Source organism: Cyprinodon tularosa, unplaced genomic scaffold (genome assembly GCF_016077235.1).
Source record: "Cyprinodon tularosa strain WSP-4 unplaced genomic scaffold, ASM1607723v1 ctg32, whole genome shotgun sequence".
NCBI lineage: Eukaryota > Metazoa > Chordata > Actinopteri > Cyprinodontiformes > Cyprinodontidae > Cyprinodon > Cyprinodon tularosa.
The window spans coordinates 665,365-677,460 of record NW_024039030.1 but is presented as its reverse complement, the minus strand read 5'-3'; the positions used below and the strand labels follow the sequence as shown (position 1 = coordinate 677,460).

General features: G+C 37.3%; 1 protein-coding gene across 1 annotated transcript in view; it reads right to left on the bottom strand.

Annotated features, from left to right (window-relative positions):
- zcchc24 (zinc finger, CCHC domain containing 24) overlaps window positions 1-8,532 on the bottom strand; it is a 67,647-nt gene extending 59,115 nt beyond the window's left edge. The window contains exons 1-2 of the mRNA XM_038293095.1: window positions 8,060-8,532; window positions 1,736-1,936 (exon numbers count right to left, since the gene is read on the bottom strand). Of these exons, the coding sequence (XP_038149023.1) occupies window positions 1,736-1,936; window positions 8,060-8,299 (441 nt within the window). The 5' untranslated portion in view covers window positions 8,300-8,532. The remainder of the gene's footprint in view (window positions 1-1,735; window positions 1,937-8,059) is intronic.
- Window positions 8,533-12,096: the final 3,564 nt, after the last annotated feature.

Here is a 12,096-nt window from a genome sequence, read left to right as displayed (position 1 = left end):
GGTGGTAAGAGGTGCTCTGCTCAGATGAGACAATATTATACATTTTTGCTTATATACAAAACAATCTGTGTGGAGGTAGGCTAACATGGAAAATAACCGATTTCACTACCCGATCTGATAAATACCATCGGGTCATCTGTGCATGTGCAAGCAGATATTCATCCAGATCGCCATAATAATGTAATTACAGTACTGGAAGTACCGTATTTTCTGGACTAAAGAGAGCACCTCACTATAAGCTGAACCCACTAAATGTTTTTGAAAAAACTGAAAATGTACATATATAAGCTGCACCTGGCTATAAGCCACTGATAACTTCTGAGCTGTCTCCCACCAAACCTGTAGGGGGACATATAGTCCCTGGTGTAGGGAAAAAAAAGAATGCTAGCCTCTGTTAACTTGTTGGCTTGCAAAAGTAAGAGCTCCTTACTGAAAGATTAAGCTTTGTCAGCTCTTTATTTCAGATATGCAGGAGTTGAGCCCAGTCTCTCCATTGGTTTGGCAGCTTTAATGAGGCAAATAAATGTCAAGATGTTTGAATTTGGGATATTTGTTCCCAGTCTTGCCTGCTGCTAACATGTTCTTGTGCTAAATGAAAATGATACCCCTTAATTTTTCCAACTTTGACTTCCCCCTCTGGTGGTTAGGAAAAATCATAAGAAAAGCTGCATCTTCTTATAAACTGCATGGTTCAAAGCATGGGGGGAAGTAACGGCTTATAATCCAGAAAATATGGTACTTCTTTCTGTCCTGAAATCTTCAAATAATCTTAAATGATATCACATAAAATTCATTAAAATCTTTACTGAGAGAAGTGAATGTGTTTTACATTGTCTCTGTAAAATTGCTTGTCTGATTAATCACAGGGCATGCTCAGCGCACTATGATGACACAATTTTTAACTGTATTTTAGTTGTTTCTTTATTTGGATTAAACACTATACACTATAAAAGTAAACCAAAATACAAAACATAAGACTCTTCAAATTATCTACAAATCCCAAATCCCCCAAAAAATTAGCTAGCAGAAGTAGGGTAGGATCCTATTTACAGACACAAAAAACGGCTGTTATTAACCTTTTACACATTTTACTTCAAAAAAGTTTTTCAGTCATTTTAGATCAAGTGCATTCAGTGGGGACCCGGTTGTATTACTGGTTGCGTATGTTCAAATGAGTTGCTGGGACAGATCGTGCTACCGGTAGAGATCGGGTAACAACAACCCTGAGCAATCCATTCCCAAAGTGAAACAATGCGATGAGTCTGTCACGTTGAAGGGGAAACTCTTCTTGAGCAGGGAAGCTTTACAGAGAATAGGAACATGCATGGAGTTAAACGCAAAAAACTAAAAAATAAACCATTAAGATATTGTATAAGCATTGAGACTAGGCTAGAAGCTCACCCTATCTCATAACGAGTAGTAGTAGTAGTAGTAAACAAGTTCAGTCTCAGCTGCTGAAACCCAGCATTTCTCCAACATTCAACATGAAGCCTTTTGTTTTTTCCAAACAATAATCATTGAATAGATAGACATTTGTGGCTGTAACATGAGACAGAATAGGATGAAGCTCAAGAACTACAAATAACGTAGACAGTTATGTAGAAGAAAAGCAAAACGTAAATGCAGCCGTGCTTAATTTAAAATATTTGCACAGGAGAGGTAGGTATATCCACCAATTGAAAAATGCATGCGTCATTAAAAGAGCAAAGTAATGCATGTCTAAGGCGCATCTTACCTGAGGGCAGTCTTTGATGTAATGGCCCTTGTTGAAGCACAGGTGGCACAAGTAGTTGGGTGGGGGTCTTTTGTTGGGTTTCCTGGGCTCTGAAGACAGGGAGAGGTCTGAGAAATGGTCCGTCAGGGAGTTGAGTCCATCCACTATGTTGTTTAGGGAGCCATAGGGGGATACATTCTTATACACGTTGTTGTTCAAGGCCTAGAAAACATCAAGATGAGGCTCATTTTAAACACAGTAATCTGACACTTTGAAAATATGTTATCATCTTTTTATCTTTAGTAGATTTGCACATCATATTTAATGGTTCTATTTTCTGCTATGAGGGAAAAAAAAAAACATGTGAGGCCTCCAAGCCTCTAAGACCATTTTTCTTATTTAATTCAGAACATCTGGCGCTGTGCCCAGCTGTGCTTATTAACTGGAAAAGTACTGAGCATGTTCATGGAGCAAGACAGGACTTTACAAAAGATGACTCACTGTAAACAAGATGAGAGACATGCTCCCTGACCAGTCCGTGGAACATCAGCAACACACTGCTGGAGCTAAACTAGTCTCTGTCAGCTTGTCATCTGCGACAGAAACCAGCCTCGCATGCAACGAGACCCAATGAATTCATAGAGGATGCTCTTTGAATATTAAAAACAGGGAAATCGTTGCATGCGCTCCTTTGCTTTTCCTTTCCATTCCTGTATTATTCGGTTAAATCCCAGAAGAGAAACACAAGACAGAAGCCTGCCTCTGGTGGAAATTAGGCAAGTTTTAGAGCAAACATACATATTTTAAAAAGCCTCTCATTAACCCAGAGAAAGCTTTGCAATGGATCTCAGCTGACATCTGCCTTGAATCTTGACACTTAAAACAAACATGTAAAATTTCAAGTAAAAACATTTGATCGATTGTGAAATCCGAACTTTGTCTCATCCCTCCCAGCAATGCCATAAGTTTTGAGTCTCGGGTTTATGTCTGGTCTGAAATTTTGCTATCGGTTTTTATTGTTTCAAAGCATAGAAACTTTAGCCATAGCAGCTTTGCCATGGGTGAAGGCCAAGTCTTTATCTGGAGACTGTAAGGTTGTCTTGCTAAACAGCTCCAGCCTTAAGACTTATGTTCATTTATTACATACAGCCATTGTAAATCAAGACTTACGGCTCTGGAGTTTTCCGATTTTTTTTTCCATCTGTGTGTGTGTGTGTGTGTTTCTCTGCTGTTTCTCTCATCGCTGAAACATCATCACTTTGGAGAAGACTGCAAAGTTATTTCAACTATACAACACAGGAAACTTTACTGTGTTTACAATGTCACATTCTCCCCGCTTGGCATTAAACCAATATCTGTCTGCACAAGTGAAAGAGATTTCACACACATCTGCTAATGGAGGGGAGGAGTTGGTTTATATTGTGCAACTGTGTGTGTATAAGTGAGTGGATGCAAGAGATAACTCTAAAGAGGTAGCAATTCAGCAGTTTAGAGATAATTCAGAAAGATTCTGTCAAATGGTAGGACTCCAATCTCATGTAGGAGCTCCAGCAAAGCAATACCAGTAATAAACCAGGTATTGGTTTACTTTTCACTGGCATAAGCAAGAGTGTTTCTAAAACCATTCGATGCAAAGTTAGTGTATTTGATAGACTTAAAACCTCTTGGGAAAATTCGACTGTTTTGTTGTGTGAATATTTTTTGTGAAATTGTGCTATGAAATGTTTGTTTCATTGCGTATTAATCTTAAAATGTCTGCATATTATCAAAGTACAGGAGAGTTTACCTACACAAGAACATTATTTAGCTTAGAATTCATGGGAACAGATGTAGATCCCCAGCTTAATTTAATACAGCTGTTTAAAACACCAGTCAGGGATCAGTGGGAATGTTTTAGTTTCCCAAACATCTAATCTTCTACTGGCACCAGTAGCTCTGCAAACAACTCAACTCACTATTTGCAGCAGCAGTTATTAAAAATAACTAACCTGTTTTTTCTGCATTCAAGTCCTTAGTCTCTGATGACTAAATGAAGGCCTAATTCAAATACTTTCAATTCAGTTTAATTACTGTATATATAGCGGATATTCACAACAAGTCATCTCAAGGCACTTAACAGTTCACCAGCTCATACAGTCAAATTGATTTAAAGTTTTCCATCTAAGGAAAACCAGTTGATCGCATCGACTCATTGACTCCAAGGCAATCCCTCACACTAAGGATGCTTGTAGCGACAGTGGAGAGGAAAAACTCCCTTTTTATAGGAAGAAACCTCCAGCAGAACCAGGCTCAGTGTGAGCGGCCATCTGCCGAGGCCGACTGGGGTTCAAGGAGACAGAAGCAGATCCAGTCAGTCACAGTCAGAAAAACAGAACTATACTAAAAAACAGGCCGATCTCCAACATCTATAAACAAAAGTGTTTACTTTACACATTCAAATTAAGATAACAGTTTTGCAAAAAAGATGTACAAAAAAAAATCAAAAATGTAGCAAACAGCTAAAGCTGTCGGTAACTCAAACTGAAACACATGAAGGTGCGTCTGTTTGCATGTGTCGTACAGAAAACACATGAAGCAATCATGTATTTTCATTAATCTCCCTGAGATAGACTCGGGATGTCCGCTGATGCAAAGGATTGTGGGAAACCATATAGCTCCTGAGCTCCATATGGGCATGTCAGAAGGTCCCTATGCTAAATGAAGTATTGATAGCAAGCATGAAGAGTTTCCTTCCATACTTCCAGCACTTTTGCCACAGCGCTTATCCTGGCTAACACTCACTAATTTAGTATTAGGATTGAACCTAAGACTTTCCCAGCACACATATGCGATCTAGTATACCTAAAGCAGAGCTGCTATAGCTTCTGATTTCAAAATCTTTTCATTTTACACATTCTATTTCTAAATATTCAATTTCAAAAGTAATTGAAAGGTACCATAACCTACCACAAATATACATAGGCCAATGTCTTTACTTTACTTTTTTATTATTATTATTTGTTTGTTTGTTTTATGAGTTTCTGCTTTTATTTTGAAAAAAAAAAACAACAGAAGAATCTTTCTAACTTAAACAGTAAAAAAAAAAAGATCAGATGTAATTTTGGGGGAAACTGTTGTTATGTAACAAATAGTTCAGTTTCAAATAAATCAATGTGTTAGTTATAACAATTTTACTATTAACATAAACAGATAAGCATTACCATTAATGGCCTATGCTTAACTTATGTCCTTTATTAATAAATAAAACAAACCCTTCTATGTTAGGATCTCGGTATTTCTGTCAAAGCTAAGGTCTGTGACTTACTTTCTATGAATGCATAAGGCCAGGTCACACAGCTTGCATCTGACTCTGCAAGCTTCAATGCAAATTTATTTTCCTGTCACACTGACTGCGTAGAGAATCCCACTTCTCATAGGGTGACCAGATGTCCAGGACTGTCCCCCTTTTTCACTTCTCTCCCAACTATCACACTAATTGAAACAACACCCCGCATTTCACAGGGTCCAACCATGAAAAGTAAAAAAAAAAAAAAAAAAAAAAAAAAGATCAGAATGCCGCTTATCTTAAATTTAAAGAAACATCGCTGCAGTCAATGTCGCAGATCTGCACCGGCTGTCAATTAAAATACAAATCCAGTGCCTCATGTCATGACCAACTTGTGCATGATGCTCTTAGAACAGAACGGAACAAATATATGATTTTAATAAATAAATAATAATAAATGCAATACGGAAGCATTTTGAGTGAAGAAAAGGCTGTGGGACTAAGAGAGGCCATAGAAAGTTAATTCTTGCATTACTGGGCAGCTAAGTGTCTCAGTGTGATATTCACCCAAGCAGATGTCACAGTAAGAAATGTTCGAGGTGGTCTGTTCTATTTTCAGTGGAGTATTGAGAAAGAAAACCAAATCAAACGAAGCTGCGAAATCTCATCTCCCGAACTTTACATGCTCTGTTCTCATATCTTGTTTCATGAAGAAAAATCAATGGTACACAGTCGCTTCCTAACTTTATTTTCTTTGTAAATAATCATTGGTTTCTGTGTAAATAACATCCTAATGAAGAGTCGACAATGATTTCAAGACTATGAGATCGGATAATTTGGGTTATACAAACTGAAGATAGATACTGAAGGGTAGGAATCAAATACTTATAAACTTTTAACTTAAATCACCTAAAAAAAAAAAAAAAAAAAAAATCCTATACTGTCTCTTTAAGAATTACTATTCACTGCAGGCTGAAGTGATCTAAGCAAGTTGGGAACATCTGCGGCTGTTTAAACAGATCCAAGGGAGGAGTTGTCACAATGAGGGAGAGTTAATCAAACACTCATATGTTTCAAGCAGTATGGAGCTGTCTGGTAGATGTGACTAGTATGTAGAACCAGTCCACAGTTCAAAGATATGCAAAATGGAGAGAAAGATTAAAAAGTTTCCTTTAAAAAGGTTTCCCAGACCATGAGATACTTTATCAAAAGTGACAGATATTTTCTGTGCAAGGCATCTTTGAACTTCCAATCTTATTCCAATTAGACTACAAAAACAATAGAATTTAGCATTACTCATCTCATCCATTACAAGTCTGGAGTGGGTTATTTTACTTGGCCTAGGCTGTGCATTAAATTGAAAATGACCCCACCTTTTAAACTGTTTCCAGACTATGTGTGTTCTCACAGTTTGAAAACACTTTACAAACCATATGGGCTGAAGGGAATTACACAACTGCATGTGATATGCCATGTGAAAACACAATTTCCTGCAGATTTTGAATGGTAAATGTGTTGAAAAGCTCTCCCTGGTTACCATATTAAAGCACCAGCAGGTCTAGATGGTGTACATACCATCCATTACTCCAGTGTCCAAAATGTGACCTCTTGAAAACTAAGCTGAAGTGTAATTAACACTTATTACTGTGTATTTACAAAAAAAAAAAAAAAAAACATTTTTACAGTGTAAGTGTTTTTCTATGGCATGCTGTATGTATACACATGTGTTTAGGGGGCTGGGGTTCTGGGGTGTGGTTGCCTGTCTGGGTGCAGCTTTTTTGCTCATTGCGGTCTAGAGTATCAGATTAGCCCCGTTACACATTATAAGCATATTTGTCCCTAAAATTACTCGGAGATACAAAAATAGACAATATGTAAACAAGAACAGATTTTTGTTTGCACAACCTGGTCTATTTGAAGGAGCAGACCCTAGCAGTGGCTGGTTCTCTCCAGGCAGAGGAGAGCTGGCCTGGGACGTCTATTTTCATCTGTAGCTCATAAACATATTTCAGCATCACACACACACACACACATACACACACACACACACACACACACACACACACACACACACACACACACACACACACACACACACACACACACATATATATATATATATATATATATATATATATATATATATATATATATATATATATATATATATATATATATATATATATTCTTTCATTGGAAAATATCTATGGGCAAAGACAGAAAAAGAGACCCCTTTATGCAATTATTTAAATTTAAAAAAAGTACAACTTTATACCTAAGGTGGCATTCATGGTTGATATGTTAGAATGACAAACAAATCATTATTTTCCTGGAATTTTGTTGTGGTTAGGGAGAGATCCAAGCTAGTTTTGTTTATTTTTTTCTTGCATTAAGTTTTATCAAATCAACTGTGTGGTTATAAAGTGTGAATAAACAGCTGCCCAGAGGCATTGGGAAACTCAGTTTTGGCTTAGGGTTCCAAAAACAACAGTGGGCAACAAGCAGCACTGAATAGTTCCACATACATGTTTTTGTTTGTTTGTACAACTGATACATCATTTTTTTTTTCTTGTTGTTGTTGAAAAGTAAACACCATCCAACCAGCCCTGGATCTTTTTACACTCCACACTTATCTCCCATGCACATGGATGACTATAAGAATAGCAATGATAGTTTCACAATATATAGATATATGAACAGAAATATAAAGGGAGCAATAATGAAAAGCTGTGATGTTTGAAAAAACCCCAAAACATAGCAGCTGCTGCAAAACCAACCCCAGCTAGGGCCCCTAAAGCACCAGAACAGGTGAAATGTTTTGTGTGCTTTAGAAGTGGTTATATGTAAATGAATGTTGTCACCCTGGAAAAAAATAATGGTTAAATTTAGAATATTATGCATAAATGTTAAAATATGGTTGATATTAATAGATTTGCAGTGAATTGGCATTTTTTAAGAGTTTTACTCTAAACAGTTTGTTTTGAAAACTTTATCTAAGGGGCCCTATCGGATTGTACCCTGAACCCTCTGCTGCCCACCCATCTCAGCTGATCTGGTTGGAAGCAGATCGGGAGTTTTACCTCATTGCGCTGCAGCTGGAAAAAGTTGTTGAGATAGTTGGAGTTGAGGGAAGAGCTCAGGTCCGGCGCAGCGGGAGTCTTGCTGAAGCTGAGATCCGTGTGGGAAGAGTTGGCTTCGGGTCTGAACGCGTCAAAGGCGCTGGTCTGATGGGGGTCTTGCAGGGAGAGATAGACCCAGTTGAGGAGCTGCGCTGGCTGGTACACGGAGGCGCTCGTATCTATGGCAGACAGCAAGCTCATCTTTCAAATCAATTGGAGCAAACTGGATTTTCCACCGCAGATTGTTGGATCGTCTCTAAAGTTTTCTCGCCGCTCCGGTATATTTTCTTCCTGTTTATCACCCTGCCCTCCTCGTACCGGGAGCCTCGTCCCACTTGAATGTTCCTAAAAAGTCAACATCTCAGTATTAAAAGTTCTCCATTGCTCCCCATGGTCCGCTGTCCGAGCTTAATTCTGCGGCAGGGAAGAGACGCTCTTTCTGAATATTCAATGAGTGCGCCGCGCGTCATCAAAGACGCACAGCCAATCAGCCAATACTCAGTCACCTCCAACTACAGTGGAGATAAAACTTTGACAGATGCAGAAATAATTGACAAACTAGACAATATCCAGCTTTATTTTTGTTCAGATTTGATACATTGATTTTTCATGCACATATACCTAAGAAATACATACATAAGTACTGAAATGGTTTTCCCAGCATGTTGCAGATATATCTCTAGTAACATTAGATTAGGAACTAGGAAGTAATTATTTGCAGACCAGTAGAAATGAGTTAAATTATCCTAAAAAAAATAAAAATAAAACAGGTCTGATATAAAACTAAGAACAGATGAACAGAATCAAAGTCCCTGAGACTTTTAAAAGTCTCTCTTTTAAAAACATCCTAAAGATCATCAGGAACTTCAGGAAAATATCATTTTTGTGGTGGTGAGTCACAAAGGTTGAACTTTCTGAATATTTTACATTTAAATTAAAACTTATAAAGCTTTGCAGATGAAGTACATTATACCAATAATGAAACTTGGTAATGGTTTGATGGCACATTTCCTCTTTGAGCCTGGATGATGTTATTGATGGAACCTGAGGATTATTTTTTCTGCCAGAAAATATTGTGCTTGAGGAGCTGCACAATGTTTCTCTGAGCTCCCTTGCTCAGGGACCCATAGTGGCTCTGGGAGTTGAATTCAGAACCCCCGGGACCCAAGCGCAATGCTCTAACCACTAGGCCACCACTCCCTCAAACTCTGATATCCACTATTGCCTTATTGTTTAGAACACAACAGAAAGTCCACCTTAAAGTAGCTAGAGTCTGGACTTAACTCTGACTGGGATGCTGTGGCATGGCTTTATTTTAGGTCATCCTGTTTTTAATCTCATTTAATGTATCTATCTTCTGAGGGTGTTTGAAGAGAATAAAAACTCCTAGGACCATAATCTTTGGTGTGGTCCGCTGGAGAGGCCAGCTATCAACAGCTGAGAGGAAACAACTGGATAAGCTGAACAGGAAGGTAAGGCCGTCCTCTTGACCCAGGGAAGTTGGTGGGACACTAGAGAACTGTATCCAAGCTAACATCACTCATAGACACAATATCTAACTTAGTTTTCTCCCCAGAGGTCAGTGTTGGAGAAGAAATACACAGAGGCCACAATTATACATGCACACACTGACACCTATGGGTATTCGAAAGTTAGTCAGCCCACAATGCATTTGGGTTTAGTGCACACAGAGAGAACAGCAACACATGAGAAGAACATGCAAACTCCATCCAGAAAAGTCTTTTTTTGTTTAAAAAAATAACATAAATAATACCATCAACTTTAATTTCATAATAAGTATACATGTGAAATGTAATAACATTTAAAATGAATTCAATAGCAGACTCAGAAGCTTTGTAGTTAAATCTGTATGCCGTGAGAAGTCAAGCAGGCCTGAGGAGCCTGCAGGCTCTAAGCAGCAGCTGAGAATGCTCATGCTCTGCGCCATCACTGATAATTAATCAATGAGTTTTCTGAAGATATCTGCATTTGATAAATAAGAAAAAAACGTTTGTTAAACAGGTGGATGGAGTTCATCAAAGAGCACTCATTTTAACAATTAGGCAATAAAAGTAATCTAAGAAATTGGGCATATTCCTCCATTCCCCTTAGACAACTGAAGGGTCATAGGCCAAAGGAGCAGCTGTATTGTGTGTGAAATTGAAAAGCTTTAGAAGAGCGCCCTCTTGTGGAGCCTATGTATTCAATAGGCAAAATATTTCCGACTCAAGAACCTCCTCCAGTATCCCCTTGCAAACTAATAGACTAAATATATGAACATAAATTGACTTTTCAGAGCAAAAAGATTATAAATTAATGTGTTGTTAACACTTTGTTATGCCCAGACTAATTTGCAAACTTTTCAACAAACTGCTGACAATAAGAACAAGACCCAGTAAAAAGAAAAATTCTAACTTTTCGCAGGTGATTAATTCTTTATTTGAAAAATAAACAACAATAACAATTTGTGGAAAAGGTGTTAAAAAAAAGCTCGAGATAACATGTATTCAATTATGAATAGGTGATAACCAGGACCTGTCAGTCAGCATTAATTTATCTCCACACTTTGCTTTTAGGCCACAGTGGTCTAATAATATATATTTTTGTCTGCCCTATATTGTTGCCTAAAGGTTAAATACAGGGATACAGGGATTTGGATTTTTAAAAAATGAGCCAAATCATACACTTATTGAATGTTTTCCTATTGTTAAGAACACAAGAGTACCAAAATATATTATATTTGTTAAATGTTTTTAAGAAATTATATATACATAAGATACAGAAAAAACACACACGTATATATATATATATATATATATATTATATAAGATTTAAGTTTTAAGATTTGAGATTAATTTTGTATTTGGGTTAGATTAACTATCAGTTTCCGGTGTATGTAAACTACGGAGTTAGTTTGTTTATTGTTGATATGATTATGCAGATTGTATGTATTTCTTTATTTCAGTATATAAAAAGAATAGTGAGGTTTTAGTTTTTAATTTACTTCTATGGATGTGAAATTTGCCATATAATAGGCCTATACTTTTTTCTTTTTGTATGCTTTTTTTTTTATAATTTTTGTACTATATACACTCTTTTTATATATTGTCTATTATCTTTAAGGCCATCTTGCTTTAACTCTTTGTACTCTATAAAAGCTACTGGAACCAGACTTTCCCTGAAGGAGTAATCCCAAGGGATAAATAAAGTTGAGTCTAAGTCTATGTATAGATTAATTAGTTTTGCCAATTCCTTGCTTGGGTGTGTTAAAAAAAGCGATAATGCTATGGCCAAGGAGGGTTATGCTGGAGCTAATTTTTTTAGATAAGTGCTACTCTATTGCTTTCCAGAAAGATGTTGTTACACCACCACAAATAATATTATGTCAAAGTGACAGATCCATTATGTCACTTCGATGGGCGGGACTCTGGAGCCTCAGGAGAAACATAGACAGCAGTTCCCAACCTGAGTTACTTTTGGCGAATGTAAATGAGCGGAAAGGGGGAAAAAAAGTGAAAATAATTGGTGGGGACTGTCCCCGCCAAGTTAGTGAGAGGACCTGTCCACACCAGTCCTTTGACACGCCTGGAGCCGTTAAATTCAGACATACCAGGAACAAATCATTCTCAGGTTCAGGACCATTCCTAAAGTCCCCAAAGTTCTTCCTTTTTCTCAGCCAACATGTTTAGTTTAAATTTCTCATACATGTACCTGAAACAAAAACAAGTTTGGCTTGTTATGCAGGTTTTGAAGGAGAAGGATATCCTCTCTAAAAATAGCATGGTGATACACCTTATAATGGTGACGTTACAAATCTCAGCATTTCCATTCCAGCGACCTTTGTCCAAAGGGCGAAACATAAAAGCTATGTTATGTTGACAACATGCTGTCATTACAAGTCAGTCAGCTCTGCCTTTCCTCGAAATAGTCCTATCTATCTATCTATTGGTCTGTCTGTCTGTCTGTCATTATACAAGTAAATATTATTTTTACAAGAT